This window comes from Chelon labrosus (genome assembly GCF_963514085.1).
Source record: "Chelon labrosus genome assembly, chromosome: 19".
Classification (NCBI taxonomy): Eukaryota; Metazoa; Chordata; class Actinopteri; order Mugiliformes; family Mugilidae; genus Chelon; species Chelon labrosus.
Window position 1 is genome coordinate 1,607,124 of NC_140352.1, and position 24,856 is coordinate 1,631,979.

General features: G+C 42.5%; 2 protein-coding genes across 2 annotated transcripts; both read left to right on the forward strand.

Annotated features, from left to right (window-relative positions):
* Window positions 1–726: 726 nt before the first annotated feature.
* Window positions 727–4,956, forward strand: LOC311504601 (microfibril-associated glycoprotein 4-like). The gene is made up of 5 exons (XM_084567790.1): window positions 727–1,187; window positions 1,920–1,958; window positions 2,232–2,328; window positions 2,416–2,583; window positions 4,213–4,956. The coding sequence occupies exons 1-5, from the start codon at window positions 1,068–1,070 to the stop codon at window positions 4,464–4,466; spliced, it is 678 nt and encodes a 225-aa protein (XP_084423916.1). The 5' UTR covers window positions 727–1,067; the 3' UTR covers window positions 4,467–4,956.
* Window positions 4,957–14,808: 9,852 nt separating this feature from the next.
* Window positions 14,809–23,147, forward strand: LOC311504249 (microfibril-associated glycoprotein 4-like; the record flags this gene model as incomplete). The annotated part of the gene is made up of 6 exons (XM_084567268.1): window positions 14,809–14,820; window positions 17,970–18,164; window positions 18,763–18,801; window positions 20,311–20,407; window positions 20,495–20,662; window positions 21,897–23,147. The coding sequence occupies 6 exons, from the start codon at window positions 14,809–14,811 to the stop codon at window positions 22,148–22,150; spliced, it is 765 nt and encodes a 254-aa protein (XP_084423394.1). The 3' UTR covers window positions 22,151–23,147.
* Between the last annotated feature and the right edge of the window lie 1,709 nt (window positions 23,148–24,856).

Sequence of the window (24,856 nt, forward strand, 5' to 3'; positions counted from 1 at the left end):
TACAATGTAAGCTGAGCAATAGTTGACATACTGTCCTCTTAATTTTCATTTTTGAGTAAAATACACATTATCATGCTGTTTTTAATCAATGAAAATGTCAATTTCGGTTGGTTTTTACATAATACACCAATTGTTACATTTTACTAAAAAAAAAATGGCAACACCCGCATTATGTAGTAACAACCGCAATATGTAATAACTTATTACATAATGCAGCAAAATGTATTACATATTGCGTTCAAGAAGTTTATTACATAATGCGGCAGATTATTACAAAATGCGGCAATTATTACATAATGGTGTGCAAATTTATTACATTATTACATAATGTGGTGTTATTACATAATGCGGTGTTACAACCGACAACAAAAGACTCGCCACTAGATGTCAGCCCAAGGTCATTTACTGGCTCAACACACAGAACACAGAGGAAGGCTGAGGTGGCAGCTTAAACAATTCACTGTCATTCACATAACATATATAAATATTTACTTGTTTTAGGAAAAATGGACAAAGTCAATAATTACCAAGCAACTTTAGGCTTAATATATAACTCACATAAATATCAAACAATTACACCATTATGGAATAAATTAATGAATATTTTAATCTTTTAAATAATCAGTTCAATTAGTTTAGAAAAATTGGAAAGAAATATACCTGCTATATTTAATCCACAACTTATGAACATAATGAATAGAGTATAAAGTAATTATAGGATGCTTTAATAAAGTAAATATTCATGTTGAAATATCAGTAACAATACAATTAATATTCTTAACCTTTACAAAATTCACAAAGATTTACCTGGAAGAAACTACAAAGTCCATGAGCCATTTTGGAAATGGCTGCCAAAAGCTAGTGAGTGTAGAGCACAGATAAATCCACCAGGGGGCAGATGACATGGGTTAAATTCTTTACATGGAAGTGTTGATGATGTGGAGCAGAAGAATCAGAAACTCATGGATCAAATACGATACGTTTGGTGTTAGACGGTTAATTTAATAAAACAAACGTCTCTTCAGTTCCAGCTGCTGTCCGGACTCCTCTTCCTCCTGATTCCACTGATGACCAACTGCTCTGAACTCACCCTGCCTCTGGACTGTAGCGACATCTATAATGATGACCACAGCCGACCAAGTGGAGTGTACACCATCTATCCCATCGGAGCTACGTCAGCCGTCCAGGTATGTTCTCTAATAATCTGTTGTTGTTCAGTGTCAATAGAAACATTATCAGAGAGATGAGAAGTGAAAGAACAGTGAGAGGCTTTGTTTTACACTGCTGTTGTATTTATGCCTCTAGTTTTTAATCCTTTATGTCTGACATGAAATAATCAGTTTTGGTACAAGTCAGTTTTTTTTAAATTTAAGAACTTTTTGAGCTCATAAAAAAGTACAGTTCATTATATTTGGAACATTTCAGACATTTCTGTTGGTTTGTTTTTCTTTTTCCAAACATATATATATATATATATTGTACAGGTTATTTAATTGTGTTAGTGAAGATTGGGGAAGACAAAGACAGTTTCTGTTCTGATCAGAGTACAATTTAAGCAAAGGCACCTTCAGTCTCTGTTTCTGATGACTGGCTAATGAAGATGCAGCCTCGAGTAGTTTCCCCTGGAAATATAACTAACGTCATAAATAAATCAGATCTTAACATGTGAGAGTCTTTCCATCTTGTTCCAACATCTGGATCATGTCTCCAAGTCAACAAGCAGCTGTTGATGGTTCTGATCCAGCGGTAGGTAGAGATCCATTAGAGACAGCAGCTGGTACAATATTCTACTGACCACATGATGGCGCTGTTGATTTACAGACACACACACTGAGATCAGATCTCAAGTGCTGGCTGGGGACGCATGTGGAGACACATTTTAATAACAGACATATTTTATTTCTTGTGTTTGTGCGTAGGTGTACTGTGACATGGACTCTCTGGAAGGACGGTGGACGGTGAGTTTTTAACTCCTCTTTGATATGACCAAGATACTTCTGTCAAGTGTCTGCTCTCCTACAAACAAATCATTCTTGATTAAAGATCTTGTTACTTCTCAGTCTAGAGTTTTACATTTTTAAATGAAACAACTGATGCACCAGTTTTTAAGAGATTACAAAAGCAGCTGGTTCTTTAATGTGACAATGTTTTGGTCTGGAAACGTGACCTGTTGGACATAGTTGACCACCTTCCCCTTCCTGCACGCCCCCCCCCCCAACACACACACACAGGTGTTCCAGAGGAGGATGGATGGCTCGGTGAACTTCTACATGCCCTGGGATCAGTATAAGCTGGGCTTTGGGAATGCTGCTGGAGAGTACTGGCTCGGTGAGTCATGGTAAAGAACCAAACATTAGACTCTGAGTTGACGTCATGGACAGACACGTGTCCATAAAGATTTCTGTTTGATTTTAGGTCTTGAAAGTGTCTTCCAACTCACAATGAAGAAAAAGTACGAGCTGTTGGTAGACATGGAGGACTTCAGTGGAAACAAGGCGTACGCTCGTTACTCCTCATTTTCCATCGACCCAGAATCCTCTGGATACACACTGAGAGTGTCTGGATTCACCGACGGAGGGGCAGGTGGGTAAATACATGATTACATCACTGAAGGAAAGTAGGCTTTTGTGAAGCTGGAGGACTTTTAGCCCATTCCTCAGAACAGAACCACTTCAGTTCTGAGGAATGAGCCAATATTACATATCAGAGAGGTGCTCCTCTAGGATTAAATCAGAGCCCATGTGTTCAAAAGTGTTTCCATCAATATAATGAGACTCAGGTGTGGTTCAGTTCCTGGTTTAGTTTAAATAAATCAGGGATTTGTCTCAGTCTGATCTTCACAACACATGTTTGTGGACAAAAGAGCTTTCTGAGGAGCTCAGAGAAAGAGTTGTTGTTGCTCATCAGGCTGGAAAAGGTTCCAGAACCATCTCTATAGAGTTTGGAACCCACAAATAATCCACAGTCAGACAGATTGAAGACGACTGTTCCCCTCCACAGGAGTGGCCCACCAAAAAAGATCACTCCATAATAGTCTGAGAGGTGCCAAAGGAACCCAGGGGAACTTCTAAGCAGCTAAAGGCCTCTCTCACATTGGCTGATGTTAATGTTGATGAATCCACTGAACAACCATGGTGTGATGGACAAAGACACTGCTCTCCAAGAAGAACATTTCTAAACATCATGTGGACAAGACAGAAGACTATTGGGACAATGTTTAGTGGACAGATGAGACCAAAGTAGAACAGTCTGGTTTAAATGAGATGAAACAACACTGCATCATTCCAGCATCAGAACCTCATCCCTCCATCAAACATGGGGGTGCTAATGTCCTGGTTTGGGCCTGTTCTGCTGCATCTGGACCAGGACGGCTTGTCCTCATTGATGGACCAATGAATTCTGAATTCTACCAGTGAACTCTAAAAGAAAATGTCAGGACATCTGTCCATGAGCTGAATGTGAAGAGAAACTGGGTCATGCAGCAAGACAACGAGAACCAAGAACACAAGTGGTTCTACAAAAGAACGGTTAAAGAAGAACAAGATGAATGTTTAGGAACGGCCAAGTCAATGTCCTGACCTTAATCCAATAGAAATGTTGTGGAAGGACCTGAAGCAAGCAGTTGATGTGAGGAAACCCACCAACATCTCAGAACTGAAGTGGTTCTGTTCTGAGGAATGGGCTAAAATTCCTCCAAGCTGCTGTAGACCACTGATCAGCAGTTACCAGAAACATTTAGTTACAAGGAGGTCACAGCAGATACTGGACACAAGGAGGCACTGACTTCAACAACTCACTGATATGAACAAATGATTCATTTTATTAAACAAACAAATACCAAAGTATAATATTTCTGTCTCATGTGTTTGATTGGGTTCTCTTTGTCTACTTTCAGGACTTCTGTTGTTTTCAGTCATTTTTATGAAGAAATGTAGATAATTCTAAAGAACACAAAACCTTTTACTGTATGTTCAGATTCAGTGACTTCTGATTCTCCAGGAGATCATCGTCTCTCAGCTCCATCAGAATAAAACTGCACACATTAACTTAGAACAAGAAGTTTTCTCCAGTGTCCCAGTGTTTAGTCACAGATCATCATGATGCTCTGCAAAGAGGAAATGCTCAGAGAGAACTTTGACTAAATCAAAACATCTGTTCATATATTGTTGGTTGTAGATGAAGTTCAGCTGTTTCTTCTCCATGTTTCTACAGGAGACTCCCTGACATTGCACAATGGACAGAAGTTCAGCACTTTTGACAAAGACCAGGACTCCGTACCTAGAAACTGTGCCAGATATCATCTGGGGGCGTTCTGGTACAATGGTTGTTACAATACAAACCCCAACGGAGTTTATCGCTGGGGAGCTGACGGTACTATCTATGCTGTTGGAGTGGATTGGAGAAAGTGGAAGGGTACTGACTACTCCCTGAAGTCCATCAGCATGAAGATCCGTCCTGTGCAGTAAATCTCCAGGACAAACTTTATTTCTTTTCTCTCATTAATTATGTTGCTTCATATGTGTGATTAGTATGAGATCAACAACAAACCTGAAACAAGGGAAACTGGACCTGTAGGGTTTCTGGAAGACGGGATCAGGATCAAAACAGATTCCTCCAGTTCCTGAAGGACTGAGAACCTTCACAGAAAACTACAGGTCCATTTTAAAAGTGTTAATAAAATCTGTAGCTTGAGTGTGAGAGAAGGTTTTGGTTGTTTTTCTCTTTACACTCAGTCTGCTGCTGTAACCAGACCCTTTAATTTCTGCTTAGAATCATTATCTGCTGCAATAAATGAAGAGCAAAGCAAGAAGTTGTTGTGATCTGATGGTGTGGTCAGTTTTTACACTAATACTCTCAAAGGTACAGTAGCTACTGGTTTTAATAGTCGTGTTAATATCAGTCATCTCTGAATAACAACTGATGGAAAACCACAAGAAAGAAATGTCCTCTTAGTCCTCACGTTATTAACTCTGCCTACATGTACCAGAATGCATTTCACCTGAGCAAAGTGCTTGGTTCTAGAAGGTTTTATTTTGGCTCACGCTAAGCGGAAGTTGTATTCTATATTTTAATCAACGTAAGTGTTTTTTAATCTAAATTCAATTAAACTGGTGTTTTTATTACGATAAACACTTAATAAACCGAGTTCTGTTTTGTTTGAAAACTTCCGGACACTTTCTGTTCGGCCATTTTGGAGCAGAAGGACCAGAGGTCAAAGGTCACTGAACCCCGAACAACAACAAAGCAAACAAAGGTGGCGGGTGTGAAGTTCATAGACATATATACATAGACGCCTCATTGAGCGGGTTGGCCCGTTGCTGCGATACGTGAACTTTATTAAATGTCTTCTACAAAGTGCTCTAAGTTAATGTCTATCATTTAAACATATATTCAGGAAACTGATAGGAACCAAAAACAACGTCTGTAACGTTCTCTGATGATTCTAAACGTTCTACTCCTTCTATGTTCAGTGTTCAGGTCACGAGTGTTTACAGCTGTTACTGTGATGACACATGACAGTTAAATATTGAATCTGTGTCTATAATAACCAGATCCTGACATGGAAATGAGACATCTGTATTACAGCGTTGACATGTTACTGATTTAGATTCATCGTTTTTATATCCAGTGATTTTAACTACTAATATTGACAATCATTGGGACAAGAAAATAGACAAAGTATGCAAATCATAATAAAACACTGTGACTGCCTGGCTGGCTTTTACATAGAGCAGGTCTAAACTCTACTCTTTAATGTGATTTTTTTTTTAATGAATGAATGAATGAATGAATGAATGAATGAATGCCTTTATTGTCATTGCATTTAGGTACAATGAGATTCATAGAGCCACTCCAGTAAAGTGTGTCAACACATATACACTAATAAAAAATCCATTTTACAACACATTCATTGCAATATTTACACCCTCCTCCACACACACACACATACACATGCATACACACGTTTCAATACATCCACCCACCATCCATTGCAACCTTGCAAACATCCTCCATGCAGCCTGTGTAATAAATAATGAAAGCATGTAATAAATAATAGGAAAGAAATAAATGAGCGTAAAGTGCTGAGTAACAATGCAAATAGCATTATTAAAAAAGTTTAGCTCCATTCAAAATTGATATTGCCTTGGGAAAGAAGCTATTCCTAAACCTGCTAGTCCCTGTTTTTAGACATCTATAGCGTCTCCCTGAGGGCAAGAGTTCAAACAGTGAGTGACCAGGGTGAGAACAGTCCTGTGTGATTTTTGTGGCTTTTGAGAGCAGTCTTGAGTTGGCAGTTTCCTCTAGTGAGGGTAGAGAACAACCAATGATCTTCTGTGCTGTGTTGATCACTCTCTGTATACGTTTTTTGTCTGCTACAGAGCATCCAGCATACCATACTGACACACAGTACACCAGGATGCTCTCTGTGGAGGAGCGGTAGAAGAGCACCATCAGCTTTTCAGACAAGTTGTTTTTTTTAAGAAGTCTGAGAAAATGCAGGCGCTGTTGTGCCTTCTTTACCACTGCTGTGGTGTTGTCCATCCACGTGAGTCGGTCCGAGATCAGGGTTCCCAGGTATTTGAAGTTGTGTACCCTCTCTACAGGGTCCCCATTGATGAAGAGACGGAGGGGGTCGGCGCTGCACTTTCTGAAGTCTATGACTAGTTCTTTGGTTTTCCCAGTGTTGAGAGACAAGTTGTTTTCTGTGCACCATGTGACTAGTCTTTGGACCTCAGATCTGTAGGCCGCCTCATCTCCTCCTGTAATGAGTCCGACCAGTGTGGTGTCGTCGGCGAACTTTATGATGGTGTTGCTGGGGTAAGAGGGCTTACAGTCATGGGTGTACAATGAGTACAACAGAGGACTCAACACACAGCCCTGAGGGGAGCCGGTGCTGAGAGTGAGGTTGGAGGATTTGTGGGGGCCAAGCTTCACACATTGGGGCCTGTTGATTAGGAAGTCCATAATCCAGCGGCAGATATGAGAGGAGAGGCCAAGGTCAGACAGCTTCCTGATGAGAATGTTTGGGATGATTGTGTTGAATGCTGAGCTGTAATCTACGAAGAGCATCCTCACATATGTCCCACTCTGCTCTAGATGGTTTAGGGCTGTATGAAGAGCTATGGAGATGGCATCATCCGTTGACCTGTTCGCTCTATAGGCAAACTGGTGCGGATCCAGGGTCGATGGGAGACTGGTTTTGATGTGTTTTAATACCAGCCTCTCAAAGCACTTCATGACTACCGGTGTGAGTGCAATTGGTCTATAGTCATTCAGACTGCTGGGGGAGGGCTTTTTGGGAACCGGGATGATGGTGGATGTTTTCAGGCAGGATGGAATGGCGGCCTGGGCAAGGGACAGATTGAAGATGTTGGTGAAGACAGCAGTAAGCTGGTCAGCGCATTCCTTGAGCACCTTCCCAGGTACTCCGTCTGGGCCAGCAGCCTTCCTTGGGTTCACTGATCTAAGCACCCTCCTCACATCATCCTCTTGTACTGTAAGATGGTAGGTGCTGGAAGCAGGTGAAGGCAGCACACCCGATGTTGGACTCTTGACCTCGAAGCGAGCAAAGAAACAGTTTAGTTCATCTGCTAGCGAGGCGTCTGTGTTGGAGACCGTGGAGTTGCTGCCCTTTTAGTTTGTGATGCTCTTTATTCCCTGCCATGCCCGCCTTGGGTCATTGTCTGTGAAGTGGTCCTCTATTTGTTTCTTGTAGTCCTGTTTCGCCTCCCTGATGGCCCTTTTCAGGTCAGCTCTGGCTGAACTGTACCTGGCTGTATCCCCAGACCTGAATGCAGCATCACGGGCTTTGAGAAGAGTCTGTACTGTCTTGTTCATACATGGTTTCTGGTTTGGAAAAACTCTGACTTTTTTGTTCACAGTGACTGTGTCCACACAAGCTGTAATGTAGAACAGCACAGTTTGGGTGTATTCATCCAAGTCAGGTTGTGCAAATATGTCCCACACAGTGTGTTCAAAGCAGTCTTGTAGCTGTGCTAGAGCCCCCTCCGGCCAGGTTTTGATTGTCTTTACGACAGGCCTAGCTCTCTTCCTGCAGGGTGTATATGCGGGGATAAGAAACAGTGAAATATGGTCTGAGAGTCCTAAGTGAGGGGAGGGAACTGCTCTATATGCATGCTTAATGTTTGAATAAACGTGATCTAATGTGTTCTGGCCTCTGGTGGCACATTTCACATACTGGGTGAATTCTGGCAGTACAGTCCCTAAGCGTGCCTGGTTAAAGTCTCCAGCTATGATGTGGACGCCATCAGGGTGAGCCTGCAGCTGTCTGTTTATGGTGGAGTGCAGATGGGCTAGCGCTGAGCTAACATTAGCATCTGGGGGTATGTATACAGCCGTGATAATCACAACAGTCAGTTCCCTCGGTAGGTAAAACGGTCTGCACATGACTGACATAGCCTCGATATCCGGGGAGCAATGGCTGTGTATAATCCTGCTGTTCGAACCCCAGGTGTTGTGCACATATACACACAGTCCTCCTCCTCTTGTCTTACCGGACACTTTGCTACGGTCCTGCCGGTGTGTTGTGCGGCCCGCCAGTTGTACCGCAGCGTCGGGGATATCCGAGTGAAGCCAGGTTTCCGTTATCACTAGTACACAGCAGTCTCGCATAAAGTTGTTTTTCGCCAGCAGCACTTCCATCTCGTCCATTTTGTTGACGAAGGACCTGGCGTTGGACAGAAATATGCTTGGTAGCGGTGGCTTGTGGGGTTGTTTTCGTAGCCTAGCAAGTAATCCGGCTCTGCAGCCCCGCTTTTGCTTCCTCTCCCTCCGCCGCCTCCGCTGTTTGACAGAGCCGACAACAATCCAGAGAGAGCCCAGTGGTCTGGCTATTGCCGTGGGGATGCTGTTAGTTCGATGGAAGTCTTGAGTAATTACTCCATTGAGTTGTAATCCACAGTTTATGAGTTCTTGACGACTATAGACATAATTCCCTTCAAAATTTGCTTGACAATGCTCCAACACAACACTCACACATACGAAAAACAGCCATACTGAGCACCAAACTAGAGAGCCGTAAGCCGCTGCACTCGCGCACGCCGCCATCGTTTTGGCTGCAGTGGCCAATGCTTACTCCAATGCTTACATTTATACAGCTGTATGTGCAAGGAAACAAAGAACATGTATATCTACATATCTTAATGATTATTATTATTATTACTATTATCTTTTTTATTTTATTTTTTTTATTATTTATTTATTTATTATTTTTTTTATTTTTTTTTTTTTTTTGTCCTGTCCAGCATCGAAACAAGCAGAATAATGGTCTGTTCATTATGTTGTGCTGAGCAGATTTTGATTTGCCAAGGGGAGCTTTATGGATAATAAGGCTCCTCTTGATAATCTTATTTAATTTTATTTTATTGTTTATACATGTTGATGGATGGACCTTTACATAATATTGCCGAACCTGACAAGGAGAGAGAAAGTGAAGAGAAGATAGAGTGGACAGGAGTTGAGAGGGGGGGGGGGGGGGGGGGTGGAGAGAAAAAGAGGGATACGCCAGGCCAAGGACCAGGCCGCCCCAGACGGCCGCCCGGGATGGGCCAGCACCCGCCCCCTCGCCCAAGCCACACGCCCAGGGACCCCGGCATTAAAATTGGGAGGTAGTGACCACACTGCGCTGGAGGTGAGGCCACACAAGGGGTCCCATCCTCCTGAACGGCCCCGCCCACCAGACACTGCATAGCCCACCCCCCATGAGTGATTGTGTGCTGTCAGTGTTCCATATGTTTAATGACTAAGTGTGATTAAAACTGAGAAGCATGTCATCCCAGGGCGCAGCAAACGAGGGCACTTAGATGCCCCCCCCCCCCCCCCCCGCTGCGCCCCCCATGGTGTGCATGCCCCCAAAGCCCTACATGTGTGAGTGAGTTAAGCTGGAGGAGGGGAGGGGTCCGGGAATGTGTGTCTGGGGTCAGATGACCTCCCCCAGAAGACGAGCCGCTACCGGCATTAAGGTTCCCCTGTTCCTGGAGGCCGGTTTACTATTATCACGTAATCACACGTCACGGTTCGGCGCACGCAGTCATACGGCGAATACGTCTGAGTGAGTAGTTTATTAAATAAAAGAAAAAGTCGAGTCCTCACTTCAATCCAGGTGGAGGTTATGAGCTAAAAGCTGCAGCTAACGTCATTAGTCTGCAGAAGAAGAAAAACAGACGAAGAAGAAAAGTCATTGAGAGTGTGGAGCATAGATGTACTAAGAGAAGTGTGGAGCTTCATTTAAATCACCAGTGTGGGAACACTTTGGTTCCTGGTGCAACATAACGGTGATGGCAGCGAGTGGTGGACCGGACAAAGACTGTCTGCCCACGATGTTTGGTGGAGGTGAAGTACGTCACTGGAAACACATCAAACATGCTAACGCACATAAGACGGCATCACCCCGACATGTCTGTCACTGGTGCGAGGAAAAAAAACGTGTGTGCAACAAGTTAGTTGAGTTAGTTTCTTCTAATGAAGTTACCAAAGTTGCCAGTTGCTACCTGACTACCTCAGTTTATCCCTACAAGAAGTTGTGCTTTTTCTTTTCCTCTGTGTGAACAAAATGAATGAATGGTATGAGAACCCTCCTAATGCATTTGTTTGATGTTTTATTCTAGTTTTACTTTTAGAACAGGAGGTGGTTTTTAGTTTTTTCAGTCTGTTGGTGTCTATTCAAAATAAATGAAACAAGCTAGTTTTATACATGTGAGTTTTTGTTGCTTTTTTCCCGTTGTACTGAATGTTTATATGTCTATGGTGAAGTTTACCTCGGGCTCCTCGTTCCCGCCAACATGTTCTCTGTTTCACTGCTCACCAACGGGCTGCTGCTGCCTGCCCCTGGTACGAAGGTTGCGTGCGTACAAAAACGTTCTGTACGTTCTTGTTCATGGAAAAGTTCAGATGTATCAAGAGTGAAATGATCGTGAACTTGTACGTTCCTTCACCAACGTCATGTCTGGCTACGCTGGCTTCTACAGCTGTTGATCCTCTGGAGACACTTAGAGGTGATGCTGGGAAACTGTCATCAATGTGAAAACTATTAGTCTGACCAATCGGGACTGTGCTGGTCGACCCTGAGCAGAGCCATGCCAGCCCTGTGGGACGGAGTTATCCTCATGTCAGCCAGGTATATCAAATACCCACAATGCATCTGAACAGGTCAACATTAAAGAGCAATTTGCAGCAGGAGCAATCTAATTTGCATATTCAAAAGGGGGCGTAGACAGGGAGGGGTCGGGTACAACATGTGCGCTCAATTACAAGTTGATTGTGATGAACAAAGGAAATGTGCTTCTGGATCTGAGTGTGCGCCACGTTTTAGAAGGAAAGTCTTTGTACATGAGGCCCCTGGTCCAGAAACTGTGCCAGAAAGTTCCTGGGGGCGTTCTGGTACAACACCTGTTACAAAACCAACCCCAACGGAGTGTATCGGGGGTCCAGTGCTTTTAACACCATTCAGCATTCAGCCCTTTCTGATGAGTGAGAAGCTGCTCAGGATGGGTGTTAGCTCCTCCACGGTCTCCTGGATTACTGATTACTTGTCTAACAGGCCCCAGTTTGTGCAGGTGGGGGGCTCCCTGTCTGATACTGTTGTCAGTAATGTGGGGGCACCACAGAGGACTGTCCTGTCTCTATTTCTGTTGACTCTTTACACCTCTGATTTCCAGTCCAGCTCTGGGTCCTGACACCTGCAGAAGTTCTCTGATGACTCTACAGTGGTTGGGTGTATTAGAGAGGGACATGAGGAGGAGTACAGGACACTGATCGGAGACTTTGTGGAGTGGTCCCAGGCAAACCACCTACTCCTGAATGTGGACAAGACCAAGGAGCTGGTCACTGACTTCAGGAGGAAGAGGACACCAGCGGAGCCCATCACCATCCAGGGCCTGGAGGTGGAAGTAGTGGACCAATATAAGTACCTGGGAGTCCACATGAACAGCAGACTGGACTGGAGGGACAACAGTGATGCTGTGGACAAGAAGGGACTGAGTAGACTCTACTTCCTGACGAAGCTTAGGTCTTTCAACGTATGCAGCAAGATGCTGGAGATGTTCTACCAGTCTGTTGTTGCGAGTGCCCTGTACTTTGCTGTGGTTTGTTGGGGGAGCAGCTCCAGCAAAAAGGACATAAGTAGGATCGACAAACTGATCCAAAAGGCTGGTCATGTCATTGGCAGTGAGTCGGAGACGTTTGTCTCAGTGAGGGACAGGAGGACACAAGGACAAACTGCTCTCCATCATGGACAATCCGTCACATCCACTACACCAGACTATAGAGGGGCAGCGGAGCTCCTTCTCCAACAGACTGATCCAGCTCCTCTCCCACACTGAACGCTACAGGACGTCATTCATACCATTCTCAGTCCAGCTGGACAACAACTCACCTTTCTGTAACAGATAACTCCATGTTATACCTTACTATCATCCCTGTGTATATAATATATATTCTGTGACCAAACAAATTCCCTTGTGGATGAATAAAGTTCATCTAAGTCTGAGTCTAAAGTGTCTGATTACCAGGTGGAGATCAGTTTTTCCACCCCCTCAGTAAATATTCTTATCAGCAGTTACCACAAACATTATGTTACAAGGAAGTCACAGCAGATACTGGAAACAAAGCTTCACTGACTTTAACAACTCACTGATATGAACAAATGATTCATTTATTGAAAAAACAAATATCAAAATTTAGTATTTCTGTCTCATGTGTTTGATTGGGTTCTCTTTCTCTACTTTCAGGACTTCTGTTGTTTTCAGTCATTTTTATGAAGAAATGTAGATAATTCTAAAGAACACAAAAAACCTTTTCCTGTATGTTCAGATTCAGTGACTTCTGATTCTCCAGGAGATCATTGTCTCTCAGCTCCATCAGAATAAAACTGCACACATTAACTTAGAACAAGAAGTTTTCTCCAGTGTCTGTGTTTAGTCACAGATCATCATGATGCTCTGCAAAGAGGAAATGCTCAGAGAGAACTTTGACTAAATCAAAACATCTGTTCATATATTGTTGGTTGTAGATGAAGTTCAGCTGTTTCTTCTCCATGTTTCTACAGGAGACTCCCTGACATATCACAATGGACAGAAGTTCTCCACTTTTGACAAAGATCAGGACCCCTCACCTGATAACTGTGCCAGACTATATCTGGGGGCATTCTGGTACAATAGTTGCCACTATACAAATGCTAATGGAGTTTATCGCTGGGGAGCTGACGGTACTATCCATGCTCTTGGAGTGGAGTAGTATTACTGGAAGGGTAATGACTACTCCCTGAAGTCCATCAGCATGAAGATCCGTCCTGTGCAGTAAATCTCCGGGACAAACTTTATTTCTTTTCTCTCATTAATTATGTTGTTTCATATGTGTGATTAGTATGAGATCAACAACAAACCTGAAACAAGGGAAACTGGACCTGTAGGGTTTCTGGAAAACGGGATCAGGATCAAAACAGATTCCTCCAGTTCCTGAAGGACTGAGAACCTTCACAGAAAACTACAGGTCCATTTTAAAAGTGTTTATAAAATCTGTAGCTTGAGTGTGAGAGAAGGTTTTGGTTGGTTTTCTCTTTACACTCAGTCTGCTGCTGTAACCAGACCCTTTAATTTCTGCTTAGAATCATTATCTGCTGCAATAAATGAAGAGCAAAGCAAGAAGCTGTTGTGATCTGATGGTGTAGTCAGTTTTTACACTAATACTCTCAAAGGTACAGTAGCTACTGGTTTTAATAGTCGTGTTAATATCAGTCATCTCTGAATAACAACTGATGGAAAACTACAAGAAAGAAATGTCCTCTTCTTCCAAGGAAACAATAAAAAGTTGTGGGAACAAAGTGGTCTGAACCACCGCCCCCTCACCCAGGCCTACAGAGGGCTGATAGAGAGCATCCTCACCGCAGGCATCACTGTCTGGTACGGCAACACCACACAGGCAGAGAGGAAGGCAAAGAGTCATAAAGACAGCGGAGAGGATTATAGGGACAGAACTTCCTTCCATGCTTCCATGGACTGTATGTACGTGCAGCGATGCAGGAAACGAGCAGAGGGAATCATCAGAGACTCACTCCACGCAGCTCACTCTCTGCTCAGACACAAACACTGAACGTACAACCTGAGACACAGCAGAGCAGACAGTATCATCACACATAGAACTCGCTTCTTCAGCAGCTTCTTCCCTGCCACAGTCAGACTGATGGTAAAACAATAACTACTGAACTTGTGCAAAAAAAATAACCAAACACTACCTCACTTTAATTACATGTGCAATAGCTGACTTGTATATTATTATGTGTGCAATCTGTTCTGTAGTTCCCTGATAAATGTGCAATAGTCCATAAGTGCAATATTCTCAATAGTCTCTCTCTCTCTCTCTCTCTCTCTCCATCTCACCCCACCTCACATTCCTAGAACCAGTCTAACCAGTTTATCTATTTACTATTATTTATTACCCTGTCACCAACATTGCCCTCTCACCTTCATACTTGTTTATTGTAATATTACAGTTTTCATAGTGCTTCTATATTTTGTATTTATATTTTGTTTGTTGTACAGTGATTTCTATATTTGTACTTCTTTTTTTTTAACTAAACTGTTGACTCTGTGAGAGCCCTGCACAAGAATTCCAATGTGCCTGGACTGTTGGTTTATGCAAATGGCCTAATAAAGAACCTTGAACCTTGAAGTGTTTGATTACCAGATGTGATTCAGTTTTTCCACCCACTCAGTAAATATTCTTATCAGTAGCAGATTTATAAAGCTCCACAGCTCCCACTGTTTTCATCACATCTCTTTCAGCAGAACTATGGCAATGAAGGTAAGTCTACAACTTTATACACCTGGCTCAGTATTTTAACAGTGAAAACTTTTATATAGTTTCTCTTGTCTGCCTTATTCTATTTTTTGTTTCTTTTTTGTATCTTACACTCTTGTTCAGCTGTAACACCCTAATTTCCCCGAGGAGATTAATAAAGTCTTATCTTATCTTATCTTAAAACTGTCACTGTTGTGGTTCAGACAAAGATGGATTGTGTCTCTGAATTTGTTTTTCACACTCCCACCAATCATGTTATGATGAATTTAATACCACTACAATCTGCTTTTTTTAAGAATACATGATTTTTAAATAATACATGACAAAACTTAAAAGGTTCAGGTTCATAACTTTGATATCCTTGTATTGAATGAACAAATGTCAATAGGTTGCCATAGTAATAGCAAACACCAAGTCACTCATTCTCTAAAAGGAGCACCAACTTCTGGATGGGTCTTTCAACAATTGAAAGTTTCCCTGATGATTTTCAATCTCCCACTTGCACTTTGACCGTACGAACTAGGTCATCACTTCCTTGAATGGGTTCAACCACCCGTCCCAACTGCCACTGGTTTCTGGGGAGAAAGTCATCCTTGATGATGACGACATCATTAACTTTAAGGTTTCGCTGACTCACATGCCACTTCTGCCGTGTAGAAATATTCAAGAGGTATTCCTTCCTCCAACGACTCCAAAACTCAAATATTGCACTCGTCGCCACCGTTTTGTTGCATTCATGTTTTCCTTCACAAATTTCCCAGGAGGTGGGAGAGCAACTTTGGACTTCTGCTGCGGGGGCGTTGAAGATGAACTCACATCATTTTTCAGCCAGGTAAACCTCAGGTTGAGTGACGTCACACTACTTGAGTGCCTCTCTGAGCTCATTCCTCCTGCTCCTCTGAGGCTAATGAAACACCTTAAAGCATTGATGAATGTGTCTGTTGACAGATCTTCCAAAATTTCAATATGAACAGCTCGGGAAGAGAGGCAAGTTAAAATCAATCCATACCTCTTATATTCCTTGCGTGCTCTCTTGATGATGAACGGGTCAAACACATCCTTACCACAGTATGTGAATGGTGCTGACACCTCGACTCGTTCCCTTGGAAGCTCAGCCATGATACTCTACTGGGCGTCTGAGTTTCCTACACCTCACACAGTTGTATATCAGACTTCGACCTTGATGACACAATCTGTCTTGATAATGGGACAGAATGAGCTTAGTAATGTGAGAGTTTTTTGGAAGGATGGCTGGGTGTTTTTAGTTCTCGACTGAGAGATGATTGCTTTAGCCAGCCACCAATCTGAAGCAGGCCCTTATCCACAATAGGGTCAAGGCAGAAAAGATGACTGGAACTAGGGAGACTACTTCCTCTTTCAAGTGTTTCATCTCTTGGGGAAATGCTTGCTACTGAGCGAGCTTAATGACCACCTCAGCTGCTGTCTCTCGTTCTTTGATAGTCACATGATTACTTTGATGTCCTCGCTTCGATGCCAGCCTCTTAATTCTCATGATGTCCGTCTTCTCTCTGCTTTATGTTGTCACTAAGGTGTTGGATGAAACGAACATCATCCTGTGACACATACTTGTCTTCGTATCCCCTCTCATTAAAATCTGACTGAAGAATTTTAATGCAATGTCAGTGGCTGATGGCGTTGGCATTTCCTTCACTGCAACTCTGTGTACAAAGCTCTGGCTTCCCAGTCTGTCGAGATGGGGATTAGATGATCCTGTTATGCTCCACCCAAGCTCGGTTCTCTTTGCCAAAGGTTCATTTCCATCACCTCTGATGACCTCTAGAGGTGCTAATGCTAATGGGAAATCATATCTGATCAACAGTCACGCTTCGCAGTCTTGCAGTGGGGAAAGTTCGTCAGCCAGGTGTCTCAGGTGTGGCCACTGCAGGGCTGTCTTGTCAGTTGGGATATTGGATCTGTCCACTGGGATAAAATCCCTAGAGTAAGCCTTATATAGCTGAACATGGCTTTCAGAGTGGATTCCTCTAATTTGCAAACCATGTGCTTTGAGTCACGGCGTGGGACAATACATTGTGGACTTCCTGACTTCTGCCGTCTTCTGTGGGAGTAAGACATTTAACTCAAGGGTGACATGCAGCGTGTTGCTTGTTTCTTTGTTGTTTCAGTCTCTCACTGCATTTTTGGCTGTACCTTAAGAGGTTGGGAACAGTTCCTTTACTGGTCTTGTCCATGTGCCAAGGTTGTAGGCTGCGTTCAGATGATACATCAGATGACAAAGGAGAATGGCTTGGATGTGATGGTCAAGTTTTCACTGTAGCAGACCCTTGGTATCAATAAATGAGGCAGAGAGATTCAAACGGGTGCTTGAATTTTATTGTCTGCTGTCGCACCGTGAAAACTATGAAAAGGAAATACAGAAAGAAAAAAAAGATTAGACTACATTGATGAGTGAAACATTTCCTACAAATACCAATTCCAACCCATATATGCAGTTAACCCCATTCAATAGAAAATTAAAAGATAGTCTCCTCCCCTTTCTACCTTGCTACCCACAACAAAAGACTGGCCACTAGATGTCAGCCCAAGGTCATTTACTGGCTCAACACACAGAACACAGAGGAAGGCTGAGGTGGCAGCCAAAACAATTCACTGTCATTCACATAACATATATATATATATATTTACTTGTTTTAGGGAAAATGGACAAAGTCAATAATTACCAAGTGGCTGAATATAGAAGTCACATAAATGTGAAACACTTCCATTACTATAGAATAGATCAATGAATATTTTAATCTTTTAAATAATCAGTTCAATTAGTCTAGTAAAATTTGAATATACCTGCTATATTTGATCCACAACTTATGAACATAATGAATAGAGTATAAAGTAATTATAGGATGCTTTAATAAAGTAAATATTCATGTTGAAATATCAGTAATAATATATTTAATATTCTTAATCGTCACAAAATTCACAAAGATTTACCTGGAAGAAACTAGAAAGTCCATGAGCAATTTTGGAAATGGCTGCCAAAAGCTAGTGAGTGTAGAGCACAGATAAATCCACCAGGGGGCAGATGACATGGGTTCAGTTCTTTACATGGAAGTGTTGATGATGTGGAGCAGAAGAATCAGAAACTCATGGATCAAATACGATACGTTTGGTGTTAGACGGTTAATTTAATAAAACAAACGTCTCTTCAGTTCCAGCTGCTGTCCGGACTCCTCTTCCTCCTGATTCCACTGTTGACCAACTGCTTTGTACTCATCCTGCCTCTGGACTGTAGCGACATCTATAATCATGACAACAGCCAACCAAGTGGAGTGTACACCATCTATCCCATCGGAGCCACATCGGCCGTCCAGGTATGTTCTCTAATAATCTGTTGTTGTTCAGAGACGATGGAAACATTATCAGAGAGATGAGAAGTGAAAGAACAGTGAGAGGCTTTGTTTTGCACTGCTGTTGTATTTATGCCTCTAGTTTTTAATCCTTTATGCCTGACATGAAATAATCAGTTTTGGTACAACTCAGTTGTATGTATATATACATATATATATTATACAAGTTATTTAATTGTGTTAGTGACGATTGGGGACAACAAAGACAGTTTCTGTTCTGATCAGAGTGCAATTTAAGCAAAGGCACCTTCAGTCTCTGTTTCTGACGACTAACGTCATAAATAAATCAGATCTTAACATGTGAGAGTCTTTCCATCTTGTTCCAACATCTGGATCATGTCTCCAAGTCAACAAGCAGCTGTTGATGGTTCTGATCCAGCGGTAGGTAGAGATCCATTAGAGACAGCATCTGCTACAATATTCTACTGACCACATGATGGCGCTGCTGATTTACAGACACACAAACTGAGATCAGATCTCAAGTGCTGGCTGGGGACGCATGTGGAGACACATTTTAATAGCAGACATATTTTGATATCTTATTTCTTGTGTTTGTGTGTAGGTGTACTGTGACATGGACTCTCTGGAAGGACGGTGGACGGTGAGTTTTTAACTCCTCTTTGATATGACCAAGATACACTATATTACCAAAAGTATTCGCTCACCTGCCTTTACTCATTCTATGAACTGAAGTGCCATCCCATTCCTAACTCATAGAATTCAATATGATGTCGGTCCACCTTTTGCAGCTATTACAGCTTCAACTCTTCTGGGAAGACTGTCCACAAGGTTGAGGAGAGTGTTTATAGGAATTTTTGACCATTCTTCCAAAAGCGCATTGGTGAGGTCACACACTGATGTTGGTCGAGAAGGCCTGGCTCTCAGTCTCCGCTCTAATTCATCCCAAAGGTGTTCTATCGGGTTCAGGTCAGGACTCTGTGCAGGCCAGTCAAGTTCATCCACACCAGACTCTGTCATCCACGTCTTTATGGACCTTGCTTTGTGCACTGGTGCACAGTCATGTTGGAAGAGGAAGGGGCCCGCTCCAAACTGTTCCCACAAGGTTGGGAGCATGGAATTGTCCAAAATGTTTTGGTATCCTGAAGCATTCAATGTTCCTTTCACTGGAACTAAGGGGCCAAGCCCAGCTCCTGAAAAACAACCCCATACCATAATTCCTCCTCCACCAAATTTCACAGTTGGCACAATGCAATCTGAAATGTACCGTTCTCCTGGCAACCTCCAAACCCAGACTCGTCCATCAGATTGCCAGATGGAAAAGCGTGATTCATCACTCCAGAGAACGCGTCTCCACTGCTCTAGAGGCCAGTGGCGGCGTGCTTTACACCATTGCATCCGACGCCTTGCATTGCACTTGGTGATGTGTGGCTTGGCTGCAGCTGCTCGGCCATGGAAACCCATTCCATGAAGCTCTCTGCGTACTGTACTTGGGCTAATCTGAAGGTCACATGAAGTTTGTAGCTCTGTAGCAATTGACTGTGCAGAAAGTCGGCGACCTCTTTGCACTATGCGCTTCAGCATCCGCTGACCCCTCTCCGTCACTTTACGTGGCCTACCACTTCGTGGCTGAGTTGCTGTTTTTCCCAAACGCTTCCATTTTGTTATAATAGAGCTGACAGTTGACTGTGGAATATTTAGGAGCGAGGAAATTTCACGACTGGATTTGTTGCACAAGTGGCATCCTATGACAGTTCCACGCTGGAATTCACTGAGCTCCTGAGAGCGGCCCATTCTTTCACAAATGTCTTGTTTCACAGTCTGCATGCCTGAGTGCTTGAATTTATACACCTGGGGCCAGGCCAAGTGATTAGAACACCTGATTCTGATCATTTGAATGGGTGAGCGAATACTTTTGGTAATATAGTGTACTTCTGTCAACTGTCTGCTCTCCTACCAACAAATCATTCTTGATTAAAGATCTTGTTACTTCTCAGTCTAGAGTTTTACATTTTTAAATGAAACAGCTGATGCACCCACCAGTTTTTAAAAGATTACAAAAGCATTCTTTAATGCGACAATATTTTGATCTGGAAACGTGACCTGTTGGACATAGTTGACCTCCTTCCTGCACCCTCTCCTCCCCCCACAGGTGTTCCAGAGGAGGATGGATGGCTCGGTGAACTTCTACAGGCCCTGGGATCACTACAAGCTGGGCTTTGGGAGCGCTGCTGGAGAGTACTGGCTCGGTGAGTCATGATTAAGAACCAAACATTAGACTCTGAGTTGACGTCATGGACAGACACGTGTCCATAAAGATTTCTGTTTGATTTTAGGTCTTGAAAATATCTACCACCTCACACTGAGGAAAAAGTACGAGCTGTTGGTAGACATGGAGGACTTCAGTGGAAACAAGGTGTACGCTCGTTACTCTTCGTTTTCCATCGACCCAGAATCCTCCGGATACACACTGAGAGTGTCTGGATTCACCAACGGAGGGGCAGGTGGGTAAATACATGATTACATCACAGAAGGAAAGTAGGCTTTTGTGAAGTTGGAGGAATTTTAGCCCATTCCTCAGAACAGAACCACTTCAGTTCTGAGATGTTGGTGGGTTTCCTCACATCAACTGCTTGCTTCAGGTCCTTCCACAACATTTCTATTGGATTAAGGTCAGGACTTTGACTTGGCCGTTCATAAACATTCATCTTGTTCTTCTTCAACCGTTCTTTTGTAGAACCACTTGTGTTCTTGGGCTCGTTGTCTTGCTGCATGACCCAGTTTCTCTTCACATTCAGCTCATGGACAGATGTCCTCCTGACAGTTTCTTTTAGAGTTCACTGGTAGAATTCACAATTCATTGGTCCATCAATGATGACAAGCCGTCCTGGTCCAGATGCAGCAGAACAGGCCCAAACCAGGACATTAGCACCCCCATGTTTGATGGAGGGATGAGGTTCTGATGCTGGAATGATGCAGTGTTGTTTCATCTCATTTAAACCAAACTATTCTACTTTGGTCTCATCTGTCCACTAAACATTGTCCCAATAGTCTTCTGTCTTGTCCACATGATGTTTAGAAATGTTCTTCTTGGAGAGCAGTGTCTTTGTCCATCACACCATGATTGTTCAGTGGATTCATCAACATTAACATCAGCCAATGAGAGAGAGGCCTTTAGCTGCTTAGAAGTTCCCCTGGGTTCCTTTGGGACCTCTCAGACTATAATGGAGTGATCTTTGTTGGTGGACCACTCCTGTGGAGGGGGACAGTCGTCTTCAGTCTGTCTGACTGTGGATTATTTGTAGGTTCCAAACTCTTTAGAGATGGTTCTGGAACCTTTTCCAGCCTGATGAGCAACAACAACTCTTTCTCTGAGCTCCTCAGAAAGCTCCTTTGTCCACAAACATGTGTTGTGAAGATCAGACTGAGACAAATCCCTGATTTATTGAAACTAAACCAGGAATTGAACCACACCTGAGTCTTAATACATTGATGGAAACGCTTCTGAACACATGGACTCTGATTTAATCCTAGAGGAGCTCCTCTCTGATATGTAATATTGGCTCATTTCTCAGAACTGAAGTGGTTCTGTTCTGAGGAACAGATCATCATGATCATCATGAAAGATGAAATGAGAAGAGGAAATGCTCAGAGAGAACTTTGACTGAATCAAAACATCTGTTCATATATTGTTGGTTGTAGATGAAGTTCAGCTGTTTCTTCTCCATGTTTCTACAGGAGACTCCCTGAGGGTTCACAATGGACACAAGTTCTCCACTTTTGACAAAGATCAGGACTCCTGGCCTGATAACTGTGCCAGAAAATTTCTGGGGGCGTTCTGGTACTCCAACTGTCTCGATGCAAACCCCAACGGAGTTTATCGCTGGGGGTCTGACAGTACTCTCCATGCTGTTGGAGTGGAGTGGGAACTCTGGAAGGGTAATGACTACTCCCTGAAGTCCATCAGCATGAAGATCCGTCCTGTGCAGTAAATCTCCAGGACAAACATACAGCAGAATATTTCTCTTTTATGATCTATTTCTTTTCTCTGTCTCATTAATTAATCATATCATCTCATGTATAGTAGGTCTAATACAGGTGGATTCTAAAAGCAATTCACTTGTGTTAGAGCCAACAACATCTCTATCTGAAATGAACATGTTCCTCCACTAGATGTCTCTGCCGTCTGGATCCATCTGAATCATTATCTGCTGCAATAAATGAGAAGCAAAGCAAAACCCTGGTGTGATCTGATGTTATCACTTTATCTGCTGTCTCTCTCTGACTGTGAATCCAGTGTTTTATACACATTTTAGTTTTTAGAGGAGCCTGTTTGACGTCACTGTTAGAGACTAAAAATAAAGTTGTGTGATTGTGTGGATGAAGGTATATAGATAGTCAAATAAGATCACCAGAAGATCACCATAAGATGACCACAGTACTCACTGCCTTTAGTTGATGGATACTATGGTAAAAAAGATCTTTATAAGACTGCTCTGCCCTGTTAGTGACTTCTAACTGAACTTAAGAAAACAACCTATTCCACATGAATTTATTGTTTAAAAATAGTCTTGATGAGTTTTCAGTGTATCTCTGAAACTGTGAAACTATTATTGACATTTGTTTTAGTAATTTTATACTCTGACTAGGGGTGTAACGGTACACACAAGTCACGGTTCGGTACGGGTTCGGTACAACAGGAGAACATTTTCAGTGTTGTATTACACAGTAAAATGTAAACAATGAACATGCTCTCACACATTAGCAATACTGTCAAACAAATATTTCGAATAGTACCAAAACTGAAAATCTCTTGAAAATATTACAAAATAAATAATGAGTAACCCTAACCCTAACCCCAGCCTAGGGCTAATACAAAATAAAGGCAATACAGAATTGAATAGCATCTCCTGGTGAAACATCGTGGGCAGACAGTCTTTGTCCGGTCCACCACTCGCGTCCCATCACCGTTATGTTGCACCGGGAAAACAAAGTATTCCCACACTGGTGATTTAAATGAAGCTCCACACTTCTCTTAGTACATCTGTGCTCCACACTCTCAGTGACTTTTCTTATTCATCTGTTTTTGTTCTTCTGTAGACTAATGACGTTAGCTGGCAGCTTTTAGCCTCATTACCGCCACCTGGATTGAAGTGAGGACTCGACTTTTCCTTTATTTACAGTTTTTCTCCATTGGTTTGGCTCATTTCTTGAAACCGAAATTACATTCTCAAAACAACATGGACAAATCTCCAAACCACTTGGCAATTGTCCACAACAGAATTGCATTTCTCATTCATTTCATCAAGTTGCAATTGTCTTAGTACATGTCTCAATATGTCATTACATCTATTCAAATGATTAAGTACAGGTAGCCTTCATTTAGCACAATTTCCAAATGAATAGATCTTTTTCATCAAAACTGATTGTCGATTCTCAGTGTAATGGTTGTTCTCTGCAAAACATGTCAGCATCATTTCATTGTGTAAGTCATCACTTGCACAATAGTCTGTTCAATTGTCAAAATTAGTCAAGAACATAATACCATGAATACCATATGAATCTCTTGGAACATTTGATACATTGAGTACAGTAATTGAGTCAGGTGAAACTAGAACTTGACTAACGAAGGAGGTGTTTCACTCATCTCAGATGACCAATCAACTAGTATGTTTAGTTACCTGACAGGTGCTGTCTATGATTGTGAATGCTGCCAAACATATATATATATATATATATATAAAGGTTGACCAGGACCATTACCATTTCTGAACATGGAGGCACCTGGCCAAGCAAATGAACAAGGGCAACTGCCTGCTCGAGGAAGAAGAAGAGGAAGAGGACTAAGGATGCGTGGTGGTACAATAGGGGGAAGAGGCCGAGGAGCACGAAGACACCATGTTGTCCCGGATGAAATTAGGGCCACACTTATAGACCATGTTGTCAACCACCGCCTCACAATGGCGGAGGCAGGTCGCAGAATGCAGCCTAATGTGCCTCGCTCTACAGTCTCCTCCATCATCCAAACCTTTCGCAGGGAAAACAGGTATGTACTCATAACAGTCAATAATTGAATTACAGTATATGTTGTATACTGTAGGACAGGACACTGTGCATAAAGCAAGAAATGTGTTTATTTACTCATTTACCTATTCATTTAGAGTGTGTGTGTGTGTGTGGGTGTGTGTGTGGGTGTGTGTGTGTGTGTGTGTGTTATAGGCCTGCAGTAATGTACCTCAATGGGATGTTATGATACTAATAATGGCAAGAAAAATATTGGAAAAAATAAACTATGGACTGGAATACAGTAGTATTCCAGTCACTGTTCAGTGATGCATTAGAATAGTGGTGAAGTTACTGTAAGTAAAGCAACAATACAATTTCATTGGTAACTCATTCTGTAAGAAATACATGAGGCATACATAATGAATGGAGTGTTGTCCTTTGAATTCTATGTCTAGGATTGAACAACAACCTGGCACGGGTGGCAGAAGAAAACTTCTCAGTCAGCGACAAGAACAAGGGATCTGTAACATTGTGATAGCAAATAACGCCATCACATTGCGTGAGATCCGTGATGCAATTCTACAAGACGATGCCATATTCCATAATATCAACTCCATAAGCATCTCCACAATAGACCGGGTATTGAAGAAGCATCACATGACCATGAAACAACTTTACAGGGTACCATTTGA